Consider the following 13,743-nt stretch of genomic DNA (forward strand, 5'->3'; position numbering starts at 1 on the left):
TATATATATATATAAACACATGATATATATATAAATACATGATATATATATATAAATACATTATATATATATATAAATATATGATATATATATAAATACATGATATATATATATAAATACATATATATATATAAATACATGATATATATATATATATATATATATATATATACACACACACACACACACACAGAAGTTACATGGTAAACACATCTCAGCCTCTGCTACATGTTTACGACCCATTTTTTAAAATATTACTACATTTCCCAGAAGCCCTTTAAATCCCCAACAATGCAAGTCACGCGCTGACGTCACATCACGTTACGTTAACGTAGCACCGCCGCAACGTAATAGCGTTTCATTGAAGCAGCATTGTAATCAGTAGACATGGCGGCTGCAGCAGTGGTGGAGTTCCAGAGAGCTCAGTCTCTCATCAGCACGGACCGAGACGCCTCCATCGACATCCTGCACTCCATAGGTAGGTGATCCGACGAGGTTATCAGATAGAAACTATTCCTCTGAACACCGGGGTTTAATATATCTCGGTCAGTGTTGTGTTGGGCGGCGAGGTTAGCATGCTATGCTAGCAGGTTAGCATGCTAGCTAGGAGGTTAGCATGCTAGCTAGGAGGTTAGCATGCTAGCTAGGAGGTTAGCATTGCTAGCTAGGAGGTTAGCATGCTATGCTTGGAGTTTTTTTTGTTTTTGTTTTTATTGAGTAATGTACATTACTATATAGCATCATATAGAAAAGTCCACAACTACAAGGGAACTGACAAGCCTGGAAATTGGCATACAGTGCATAAGAGTGTGGATGAAGAGAGAGACAAAACAAACAAAAACAAAAGTAAGGGAATAATAATATATATATTATATATTTATATATAATTATATAATTTATATTTATATATATATTTACATATATATATATATATTTATATTTATATATATATATTTATATAATAGTGCTATAAACAAAAACAAAAGTAAGGGAATGTGGGAATAGTGCTAATAGATATAGTAGTTATTATATATAATGTATATTATATATATAATAGTGCTATAAACAAAAATAATAGTGCTATAAACAAAAACAAAAGTAAGGGAATGTGGGAATAATAATTTATATATTATATATTTTTATATATTTATATATATTTATATAATATATATAATTATATAATTTATATTTATATATATATTTACATATATTTATATATATATATATATTTATATAATAGTGCTATAAACAAAAAAATAATAGTGCTATAAATAAAAGTAAGGGAATGTGGGAATAATGTTAATAGATATAGTAGTTATTATATATAATGTATATATATTATATATAATATATATATATTATATATAATAGTGCTATAAACAAAAAATAATAGTGCTATAAACAAACAAAAACAAAAGTAAGGGAATGTGTGAATAGGTCTAATAGTGCTACAGGGGTTCTTTATAAGGTTAAGGTCCTCAACTAACATTGAAAGCTTCATAGCATTCTTTTTCATATGTTTCAGAGATGAACAGTAAAGACACAGCTCCTTATGAAAAACAGAAATTTGGTCTTGATTTCAGGAATCTATTTTTATGTATATAAAAAACTTTCCAAGAATGATTATGGATTATTGATTGCCAGGTCATGTAAGGGATCTTTTTCTCATATTTTCTTTTTGTTAGATTAGACAAATTTACAAATCTAGTGGACAACCAATAATGCAATTAATCATCCCAGAAAGCATTAGCAAAAAAATACATTTATAAAATAAATATTCTGTAGTTTCAAAGTGTTTCATCAGACAACGAGCAAGTGTGATCAAAACCAAAATGATGTATTAAGAACTCAGCAGAGGGGTATATTATATATTTCACTGATAACCTTAAAGTGAAACTCCTTCACTTTGGGTGCAATAGGAAATTTGATTTTAGCTAGGAGGTTAGCATGCTATGCTAAGAGGTTAGCATGTTATGCTAGGAGGTTAGCATGCTATGCTAGCAGGTTAGCATGCTATGCTAGCTGTGCTCAGTAGCTGAGCCGGTGCTGACTCACTGTTGAACGGTGGCTAACGGGAACTGCTAGTGGCTGTTAGCTCGTTATGCTACCTGTAGGCCTGGTTGTGAGATGTGTTAGTGTAGTAGTAAACAGCAGTGTTGTGTTTCTGACTCTGTAGTCTGCTCTAATGTTGTTGTGTCATTGACTACAGTCTCTAAGCTAGCTACCGTTAGCTCATCTCCAGACTGTCATGCTAGCATGATGCTGCTGTTGAGGCTAACAGTCTTTAGCTTGTTGTCAGAAGAGCTCTCAACACAGTGAAAGACAGCAGCGAGCTGACACAGTGGAACTACATTATGTTGTTATTAATGTGACATGTATTACTAATAGGCCAGGGATTTCTGTGTGTTTATGGTTCCACAAACACACAAACATATGAAAATAGCATTATGGTGTACTGTAAACAGGTCTAACATTTCCCCAAAAGCATCAATCAAACTGCCTTGTCACTACAGCCCACTGGCTGTCAAGCAAACAATTGAATATTGGCATAATATATTAGTATTGGGCATGCATCTTATACAAATATATGATTTTAAATTTAAAATTGAAGACCAAATGATTCATATGAAACATTTAAGAAGCTGCAATCAGAGAAATTTAGTTGTCTTTAAAGATTACTCAAACCGATTAATGGATCATCAAATAGCTGGAAATTAATTTATTAGTTGACAACTAATCGATTAATCATTGCAGCTCTATTATCATATCATCTCAATATACTACTCAATACTGGGTCCACGCACCAATCCTACAACTATGGATGCAACTAACAATTAGTCTCATGTACATGTTGTTTACTCTATAAGAAAAAATGTGAAAAACACAGATCATAATGTTTTTCTTTTTTCATAAAATAGCTGTCTATGTCAGAGCAGCAGTCCACAACCCAAATATACTATATTTACAATTATACAAAGTTGAGAGAAGCAGCAATGTTTGGGTTTTCATTTGTCAAATGTTTCAAAAGTCGCTTAAAGGGTCATTTAATTGCTGTCTTGTAATTGCTTTTCCCCATGTTGCAGTGAAAGGCAGCGCTCTGACAGAGTGAAAACAACTACAGCATTATGTTGTTATTAATGTGACATATATTACTAATAGGCCAGGGTTTGCTGTGTGTTTATAGTTGCACAAACACACGAGCATATGAAAATAGCATTACGGTGTACTGTAAACAGGTCTGATATTTCCCATAGGCATCAATCAAATTGCCTTGTTACTACAGCGCACTAACTGACAAGCTGTACTGTTTGTTCCGCTTCAATATGACTTGCTCTGACATAGAAAGCTAACTTGTGGGAAAAGAAAAACATTGTGATCTGCATTTTTCAAATTCTTTCTTATAGAGTAAACAACATGTACATGAAACAAATTGTTAGTTGCATACATAGTTGTTAGATTGGTGTGTGGACCCAGTATTGAGTAATATTGAGATGATGTAAATAGAGCTGCAACGATTAATTGATTAGTTTTCAACTACTAAATTAATTTCCAGCAATTTCAATGAGCAATTAATCCGTTTTAGTAATATTTTAAGAAGAAAAAAAACTAAATTCTCTGATTCCAGCTTCTTAAATGTGAATATTTTCTGGTTTCTTTACTCCTCTATGACAGTAAACTGAATATCTTTGAGTTGTGGACAAAACAAGACATTTGAAGACGTCACCTTGGGCATTTTTCACCATTTTCTGACATTTTCTAGATCAAAATACTAATCGATTAATGGAGGAAATAATAGGCAGATTAATCGACAATGAAAATAATTATTTGCAGCCCTAGATGAAAATACAAAGGGTCATGTGACATCAAAAACATTAAATGGGACTAAGTCTGATGGTGGTTTCTAAAGCTTAAAAAGTCCAGGACTCACACCAATTAAATGAGTGTCTTACATTGGTTTCTGATGTGAACTTGTTGCCTTTCGTTAACAGTGAGGAGAGATGTCCAAGAGAACGATGAAGAAGCTGTCAGGGTTAAAGAACAGAGCATCCTGGAGTTGGGGACACTCCTGGCCAAGACGGGACAGGCTGCAGGTAATAGTCAAACTTTGATGTCCATCTGTGCCTGTTTTTTACTTTCCATCTAAGCCTACAAACAACCTAATGGATCTAATTATATCATGTTTCTAAAATATTTTGTCTTTTTTTCTTTTTTCGTGGCTGTCTCCAGAACTAGGGGGTCTGCTGAAATTTGTGAGGCCTTTTCTGATTTCCATCAGCAAAGCCAAGGCGGCCCGGCTGGTCCGCTCTCTGCTGGACCTCTTCCTTGACATGGAGGCAGCAACGGGGCAGGAGGTTGAGCTGTGTCTTGAATGCATTGAGTGGGCCAAAAATGAGAAGAGAACCTTCCTACGACAGGCTCTGGAGGTAAGGAGGTCTACAATAAGTTTGTGAGTGCTATCAAATGGAATAAAAGTAGCTTAATATGCCAAACCATATTTCCCATAATTTATTTTTTTTCTCACAACAATGCAATATCAGCATGCCTCACTGCTAAAATCTGAAAGTATGGCAAATTTTACCTTTTAGCCACCATGACCCTGTTAACTATGAAAAGCTCATGTGTAACGTAGAGGAAAACTGCAGTATAAAACTGGATATCGCTGAAATATAAAGCCTTCATCACCCTTGTGATATCTTTTGGAGAACCTCAGTGGACAGCTGCAAATGAGAAGTTTAATGACATTGTGTAGGCAAATGTTGGCCCGGCTATCAAATGTTTTTTTGACAACTTATAGCACATCAATCATGCTGTCGGACGTTTATTATTTGCATTATGTTTGACACCTTGATTGCTGATGAGGCAGAAATATAAAATGCAACCAATCACAAACAGCTGATGTAATCTTCCTCTTACCGAGCTCTACTTAGCGCCGACATACTGTACAACACCCTTTATGATTAATGATAGTGAAAACAAAGGTGATATCCTCAAACATAAATAGCAGCCGTGGGAGGGATCAAATTTAAAATGCTGACTCAATCCAGACTCATGGAGTGGAGACGCTGTGATTTCAAACAGATTATGGTGAAGCATTTGGTTGTTTTTAGATATGCAACCGTGGCATTATTTTAGGTTAAAACCAAATAAAGACAGGAAACTTGATGAGCGTGATGAAGCAGAGTTTTAAAGTTTCCCGAAGAAAGTAACAACGAGAGATGCTAATACAGCTACTACTACACACTGCCGTCTATGATGATGTCACCCTGCTATAGCAGCCAAAATGGGCTTTCGTGGCCAAACATATGCCAGCAGTTTCAAAGTTTTAAAGTGTAGAAGAAAACTATGTAATGACACTGTGGAATGTACGAATGAGTGAAAGCTGAGAAAAGGGACGCTCTTCAGACAGGCCAGGGTTTGCCTCAGGACACACATTATGAGTAATATGATAGGAGTAAAACAAAATTACTAGAGCTGTCAATCGATTAAAGTATTTAATTGCATGATTGTCCGTAGTTAATTGCGACATGGAGTGGACAAGTATGCTGCTTTATGCAAATATATGTATATATATATATTATTAGAAATCAATTAACAATACAAAACGATATTGTCCAGAAACCCTCACAGGTACTGCATTTAGCATAAAAAATATGCTCAAATCATAACATAGCAAACTGCAGCCCAACAGGCAACAACAGCTGTCAGTGTGCTGACTTGACTATGACTTGCCCCAAACTGCATGTGATTATCATAAAGTGGGCATGTCTGTAAAGGGGAGACTCGTGGGTACCCAGAGAACCCATTTACATTCACTGATCTGGAGGTAAGAGGTCAAGGGACCCCTTTAAAAATGGCCATGCCAGTTTTTCCTCTCCAAAATTTAGCGTAGGTTTGGAGCGTTATTTAACCTCCTTCTCGACAAGCTAGTATGACATGGTTGGTACCAATGGATTCATTAGGTTTTCTAGTTTCATATGATGCCAGTATCTTCACTCTACAACCTAATAATCACAAGTTGCGTTAAAGAAATTAGTTGCGTTAAAACAAATTTGCGTTAATGCGTTATCGCGTTAACTTAGACAGCCCTAGTTCTATGTATAAAGTGTAGAAAAAAACTATGTAATGTCACTGCGGCATATACGAATGAGTGAAAGCTGAGAAGAAGGACGCTCTTCAGACAGGACAGGGTTTGCCTCAGGACACACTTTATGAGTAATGTGATAGGAGTCAAAAAGAATTACAGGAAACTTTGTTAATAGCACTACGATGAGCTCAGGCTGAGAGAGAGAAGTCCTCTAGTACTTAGAACTTAGGGATGGCGGCTATTAGGAATGTATTTGTATTTTAACGCCAACATGACATGTTGAGATATGTAATGAAGTTTTTAATCTATCCAAAGCATTGGTGGTGAACATCAGGTTTGTGTGTCACTTTCTTAAATACAAACGCCACAAGTTTCTTTTCAGACCGGCTATATTGCACCATTTAACAAACATGTTCCGACAGTAGCTTCAACTGTGAGGTAATCATGTAATGCGGCTTCAGAATGCAGCATTTCAAGTCAAAAGATTATCACTTATATGCGTTGGTGTGAAGTTCCACCTCCCTCTGGCACTTTCTGTAAGAAGTAATTCTAGGAAATGTAGGACCTGGCTGTTAATTTCTTCCAAGAAGTGTGTGAGTGGCATTTCAACATCTTGCTGTTTGCCATGAATTGCTTCACAAACATTGACATTTTTGAAAGGCCACCATGACACCAGCTAAAACGTGTTTATTCCATCATGTGTGCGAAAATGTCAGTGAAATCTTTTTTGTGTGTAGAGCATGATTGTTTCTACCTGCTCAGGGACTAAAGATGAAATTAGCTAGTAGCTAAATCTGGTACAATACATCTCTTCTCTATGAATGAGATAGCTTAAAACCGAAAGACGGGACTCTTAGCTTTGACCTACTCGGCAATCCCGTCTTTTGGTTTTTGTTATCACAGATATCCTGGTAGTTTTTAGTCTTTCAGGTCCATGTTGCATGTTGCAGTTCTTATACAAGGCAATAGATTGGCACAGATGCTCTCTGCTTGTCTAATGGCACTCTCTCTTCTTTCAGGCACGACTGATCGCGCTCTATTTTGACACCAAAAGATACCCGGAGGCCTTGGCGCTTGGTGAGTGTTTAGAGGCAAAACATTTTTGGTTAATGTCAACATCTGTGTCCTTCCTCAGGGACTAGCAAAGAGCATATCAAAAAGTTTATACCAACAAAGGGTTTGCAAAGCAGTTAGATGTTTTTACTTATAACGAGAGGCGAAAGAGCAGCACATATCAGGACTATAATGTGAACATTTAGCCCGCTAGCTATTAACTGAATGTTTTACGAAGTTAATGCAACAGTTAATGTGCATGACATTAACTCATGTTCATTCTCTCTCTCCTCAGGCACCCAGTTGCTCATGGAGCTGAAAAAGATGGATGACAAAGCTCTTCTGGTCGAGGTCCAGCTGCTTGAAAGTAAGACGTACCACGCTCTCAGTAACCTGCCCAAGGCCCGCGCAGCCCTCACCTCAGCCAGGACCACCGCCAACGCCATTTACTGTCCTCCGAAGCTCCAGGCAGCTCTGGACATGCAGTCAGGTCAGACGTGTTCACTATTCTCACTTCTAAAGCGCTCCAGTTTCTGTGTGTGTGTATGTGGTGGAGGTAACGATTGGTGGCGTTTATCACAGCAGGGAAACCGAGAACTTATTAATTATTATTTGTATTATTGTTACAGAAAATATTAAAGTTATTGAAAAATAATTTTCAGTTATGATTATATATATGATTATAATTTTTTGCACTGATTTATTTGCTATTTGTCAGTTTAACGTCTGGTACCTTGGTAGGAAAAACAAACTACTAGTATTTATGATACAACCACTGGGGGGCGCCAGGCAAGTCTGAAATACTGTATGTGTCGAGAGTTCAAAGTCTACACAATGTCTTATTATTACATGGTGTCACATACTGGATGATACTTTTCAATCTCCCCTTTTGTCCTTGTATTTAAAAAAGCGTGATGGTGTTATAAACTGGTCTTTTTCTTAATATATATATAGTGACGATCAATTTCATGGTGGTTTAGAGTAGTAGTTCCCAACCTTTCCCCTTTTCTATCATTAAATAAACTGAAAAACCCCTGACTAAGTGACACATTTAATATTATATTCAATACATAACAAAAACAGTACAGAAAACTGATAAACGGTACAATTGACCCAACTAGTGAACGTAATAACTACAGGAAATTTGTGTAAAATGAGTGATTTAGATGAATTTTTAGCAGATTATTTCCTGTGAATATTGCGTCAGAGATGAGTTTTCCTGTTATTTTTTAGGGACTTTTAATGCAATTCTCTATTATGTATTTTTAACAATCATTCACAATTTCATTTAGTTTCATGAAATGCTGAGATATAGGCCAACAGTATATTTAAAAGTTGTCATACACCCCTTAAAATCAAGACTCCTAGTCGGGGTCGGGACCCCCAGGTCAGGTTTAGAGTAATCAAACTTTTGTGGTAATCATGTGATACACTGCTGAATCATGAGGAAGTAGTACTCTTGCACAAAGTATTAAAATGCGTTAATGTATTATAATTAATATGACTCAAAACTGTCCATGAAGCAACTCTTCCTCTAAACAGCTGCTTGGAAATGAATATCTGGTGCGTTCTGCAGTGACTCAGCTCATTTAATGCTGATGGTCATCTCAAAGTCACACCGTTTGTGTTTAACAGTGTGACTGGAAGGGCAGAAGAGCTGCGAGGCACGATGATGGTATCATGGTTATTCATGACTTTACAACTCAGTGTGAACTGGAACAAAGACACACAGCTTTTGGCTAATTCTTCTGTAATTTACAACATTTTGAATAAACGGTCCTTTTAGGGCAACACACGGTGAAAACCATCACACGGTGGTTTTAACATTTCTTTAATTTGTACAATCACAAAGCAGCTACTGTGTTCATCTCCAGCAGTTTGTGTAGGTATTTCACGGTGGCTGCAGCGGTTTGACCATAGATGTTAACTATCACGCTGTGTCATCTCTGTTGCAGGGATCATCCACGCAGCAGAGGAGAAGGACTGGAAGACGGCCTACTCCTACTTCTTTGAGGCCTTCGAGGGCTACGACTCCATTGACCATCCCAGAGCCATCACATCTCTCAAATACATGCTTCTGTGCAAAATTGTCCTCAACTTGTGAGTAGAGCTTAAAACTCAACGTACAATGCTGTAATGTTTGCTTTGAATCATCATCATTACTGAGTTTATATATCTTATTATTTCAGACCAGAGGAGGTCCAGGGCCTGATCAGTGGTAAACTGGGCCTGCGACATGCCGGCCGACAGGCAAGTACCATCATTTCCTACTGGTAGCAGATTGGGCAAAGCAGTGATGTCAAACATCTATTGTTTTTTGTGCAGGTAAACTATTTAATGAAGCTGGTTTCTGTAGATAACATTTATCCTTTTTATCTTTATCCATCCAGACAGACGCCCTGAAATGTGTCGCCCAGGCCTGCAAGAACAGATCATTAGCAGACTTTGAAAACGTAAGAATCCTTTCAGTCCGATCAAATCTGAGTTAACGGATCTTCATGCAGATGAGGCGAATCTCCATTTATCCTCTTTGGTCTGCTGCTCTGTTTGCCTGCTTTCTGATCTGTGCAGCACACACACTAATTAGCTTTTGCTCCTTGACTTTTAGTCTGGATGATTATACCTGCTGATATAACGGCTGAAACCTTTTCTTCCAAGTGTTGCTCAACATCTAATGCATTTTAATGAAGTGGTTTTGTAGCGTGCTTCCGCACAAATTGCCTGACTGTTGGGACTATCTTAAGTTTTTAAAGTCAAAGTTGTGCATCCTCCCTAACAGGCCCTAACAGAGTACAGAGCAGAGCTGAGGGACGATCCCATCATCAACACTCACCTGGCCAAGCTGTACGACAACCTGCTGGAACAAAACCTCATCCGAGTCATTGAACCCTTTTCTAGAGTACAGGTAAGGTCGCTTTACAAAGGAAACTTATCACTCTAGTATTATACAACAAAGAGATGAATGATTATTTAATGTGCCTCTCCTTCTGTTTTCAGATAGAACACATATCAGGTCTAATCAAGCTGTCAGAGGTATGTATATTTGCAGTTAAGACATTTTTTCCTGAGTGTTAAAACCATCATTTATATCTGTTAAAATGTGGGTTTTATTATTCATTTCTTTTCTTGTTTTATAGGGGGATGTTGAGAGGAAGTTATCGCAGATGATTCTGGACACAAAGTTTCACGGTAATTGGAATTGTCTAATTCAATCAGACTCGTGCACCTCAAAGACGCAAGAGTCTTCAGTCTGTAATATATGTTTGTGTTGTGCAGGAATCCTTGACCAAGGTGAAGGTGTCCTGATCATATTCGATGAGCCTCCAGTGGACAAAACATACGAAGCCGCCTTGGAAACAATTCAGAACATGAGCAAAGTCGTGGATTCACTTTACAACAAAGCCAAGAAGCTGACATAGGTAAAAAATATATATATATATATATATTTCATTAACCCTTTGAGACCCACATAGACCCATTTATGTCTTTTTTAGGGGGGTTCAGCCCCAAACTGCATGTGATTATCATAAAGTGGTCATGTCTGTAAAGGGGAGACTCGTGGGTACCCATAGAACCCATTTATATTCACATGTCTGGAGGTCAGAGGTTAAGGGACCCCTTTGAAAATGGTCATTCCACTTTTACCCTCCCTAAAACTTGTGGCATTATTCAGCGTTCCTGCTACTTCCTCTTAAAGACAGTAATGTCAGCCGGCCCGGGTCTCAGAGGGTTAAGAAGCATTGCTTTCATGCTCTTTCTGTAGTCTTTACTGAATGTTTTGTGTTTGGTCCTCAGAGCAGATTGCCACGGCGGTGCGATGGAGGAACTGTGTGTGTTTGACCAGCGTGTGTAACATTTTAAGACGGGGACGAGGGAGAGCAACAAGAAGTCCCACAAACTGCAACAAACAGGATTCCCCCATCAAACGGACAATTTCATCATTTCTCTTGTTGGTTTGTTTTTTTCCTCCTTTTAATTTTGATATCTCTTCAGGATTCTGTAAAACACTCAGCGGCCAAATCAGGCCATCAGGGAATATTGTACAACCACAATAAAAAAGATGAAAAGGTTTAAGAATACATATATGTTTATATCTGCTATAAGGTCGGGCTCACCAAGCTGACTCCAGTGCAACCTCATAGGTGCAACATTGACCTCTGCGGCCTCGGACTCTGCGTACGCAGAAACAAGGCCTTCTTCTTCTTCTTCTTTTTCTTGTCCATATCTTTCAGAAGCACACTTCAGTTTTTGGAAGGTTGGGATACTCCTTGGGAAACTGAATTTTGGTCGAAGAGCTCCCCGTAACTTCTTTTTTTTCCTCACCATATCAATGCCAACAGTTAAGTCCTCGCTGTATTTCAGATATGTATTAAACTCACTTGATTTGTTTTTGGTTTTTGTGTTTTTGTTTAAAAAAAGAAAAAAAAAAGAAAGAAAATCTGATGTTTGCCACATGTCTGCCCACCCTGGTTACGTTTCTAGAGCAGACAGGATGCCATTTCACCACTTGTGCCACTTTTTGGGCGCTTCTGTTTGCCTCAGTGTTCGGGTGCGATATGAAATCGGAGGGCAGAGGTGGAGATGTATTCATCGCCTCTGAGCGTCTGAGTTCCCCCCGAGTGAGCAATTCTCCATTGTTAGTTCCTAGCACTAGTGTGGTATGCTAGTAACCAAACAATTTGTATGGTTTTGATTTGGTTTTGATTTTTTTTTGTTTTATTTTACTCTTATAAAGACATTTTCAAAATAAATATTTTGTATTTTAAGGATTTTGTCTTGTCTCTTGCAAAATAAATTGCTGAGCTACTATATTTGTTTTACAGTTTGAGGCTGAGACGACTGCTGGGGATTTACATGTTGTCTTTGTAAATGCACTCGTGAATGGGAGTGTGACCCAGAAAATGTATCCGAGGTGAAGTCAAAGGGAACGTATCCAAGTCTGAAAAAATTCTTAAACAGGAATCCAGATGTTGACGCTATAAAATACAGAATTCACCCACCGAGTCTCTTCCTCCTGCTGCTATATTTGTCACTAATTTGAAAAAGTAAGGGCATTAAATCAGTTAAACGGACAGGTTTCGATTGTCTTTTATTTTGATTCAGCATGATTACCAGACCCGTGTTGTCAAACTTGGGTACAGGCATGTTTTTTTATCGCAAAGTTTATCACAAGAGCATCACCAGGTTTAGTTCTACAACCCTTTTCCTGTTTATCAGAACAGATTAAGATGTTCGTCACACCACAGTGTTCAAACAAGAGCCTCAAAACGCAGGATTTCTTTATTCTTTTCCTCTCAAGACTTATAAAAGCACACACAGAAGCACCAGCATGTCATTTTTAACTGTAGGCATCCAAACATTAAAATCAGAAACAGAATCAGAAATACTTTATTGGTCCATGAGGGGAAATTGGGACGTTACAGTTGCTCTTATATAAACAAAGAAATGTAAGAAAATAGAAATAAAGGCGTATGTTACATGTAAATTATGTACATAATACTACAATATGTACATAGTATAAACACAGTATATGTAAAGAAATATAACTAAGTAATAAAATAAGATGAGAATATAGAAAATTTGAAATATGTACAAATATTTGCATTAAGAAGTGCAATATATAACATAACCACAGTGCAAACAAGTAAATATGAAATGCTGAGAAGTGGGCTCTATTAAGTGTGTTAAATATAAATGCCAGAATGGTATAAATAATTAAATAGGAATATTTCATTAAATGTATAGTATAAATGTTGTATTAATAACAGAGTATTGCACAAATTATTGTACATATCCTATCATAGAGATTTTTTTTTGGGGGGGGGGGATTTCAGGGTCACTTCACTTCTCTAATTCAAAATATTTTTTTTCTATTATATGGGCATGTTACATTTTAGAAATGTTAATGTAGGTCTTAACCGTCCACATGCTTCATTGTTAAACCAACAAAATATAGTATTTGCTTTTTAAAAAAAGAAATACAGATTAATATAAAATATAAGTGGTTCTTAATTTAAAAATTAGATTTGATTAAGATCAGTTAAAATAAATAATGGGTTTGTCAAACATACAGTACAAAACACAGAAAAAAAAATTATTTATAATTTTCATATTTATAATAATTTTAGTATTTAGTTATTTATGTGAAAACGGGCTCTGTTTATTTTTATCTCTCTCATCTATCTCTTCTCATTTTTTATATTTTTTTACTCTGCTGAAACATGTACAACATATCAAACATGGGTGACAGAAACAAGATATCCATTGCACCTGTTAGTTTACACAACAACATGATAAAACCTTATTTATTTATACATTTTGTGTATGCTTTTTTTTTTTTTTTGTGAAACTGTCTGACATTGTGAAATTAATTTCAGTGATACTAAACATTGTTGTAGTCTATGACCAGCAGATGGTGCTAATTTAACAATAACTGATTTATTATGCACAGTTTATGTGCAGCAGTGAAGCTCCTTGAACACAACATAGCATGTGATTACAGAGAAAATCCACCCTAAAATCTGTTTGTTTCCACAACACTACTTAACGACTTTTTATTGTGATTATCCACATTTATTTTCCCCAAGCTGTAAATAAAAATACAA

At 36.6% G+C, this 13,743-nt stretch overlaps 1 protein-coding gene across 2 annotated transcripts; it reads left to right on the top strand.

The window, feature by feature from the left end:
- The first annotated feature begins 320 nt into the window (after positions 1-320).
- Positions 321-12,210, top strand: psmd11b (proteasome 26S subunit, non-ATPase 11b). 2 transcript variants are annotated; one of them, XM_037754276.1, is made up of 13 exons: positions 321-478; positions 3,990-4,091; positions 4,228-4,424; positions 7,105-7,162; positions 7,434-7,628; positions 9,094-9,238; positions 9,328-9,388; positions 9,529-9,591; positions 9,918-10,043; positions 10,136-10,171; positions 10,276-10,327; positions 10,415-10,557; positions 10,934-12,210. In XM_037754276.1, exons 1-12 carry the CDS (start codon positions 388-390, stop codon positions 10,555-10,557), a joined length of 1,269 nt encoding a protein of 422 aa, XP_037610204.1. In that variant the 5' UTR covers positions 321-387; the 3' UTR covers positions 10,934-12,210. The 2 variants fall into 2 exon arrangements, with proteins under 2 accessions (XP_037610204.1, XP_037610205.1); XM_037754277.1 differs by having other exon boundaries at positions 10,939-12,210.
- The last annotated feature ends 1,533 nt before the right edge of the window (positions 12,211-13,743 follow it).

This window comes from Sebastes umbrosus, chromosome 20 (genome assembly GCF_015220745.1).
Source record: "Sebastes umbrosus isolate fSebUmb1 chromosome 20, fSebUmb1.pri, whole genome shotgun sequence".
Classification (NCBI taxonomy): Eukaryota; Metazoa; Chordata; class Actinopteri; order Perciformes; family Sebastidae; genus Sebastes; species Sebastes umbrosus.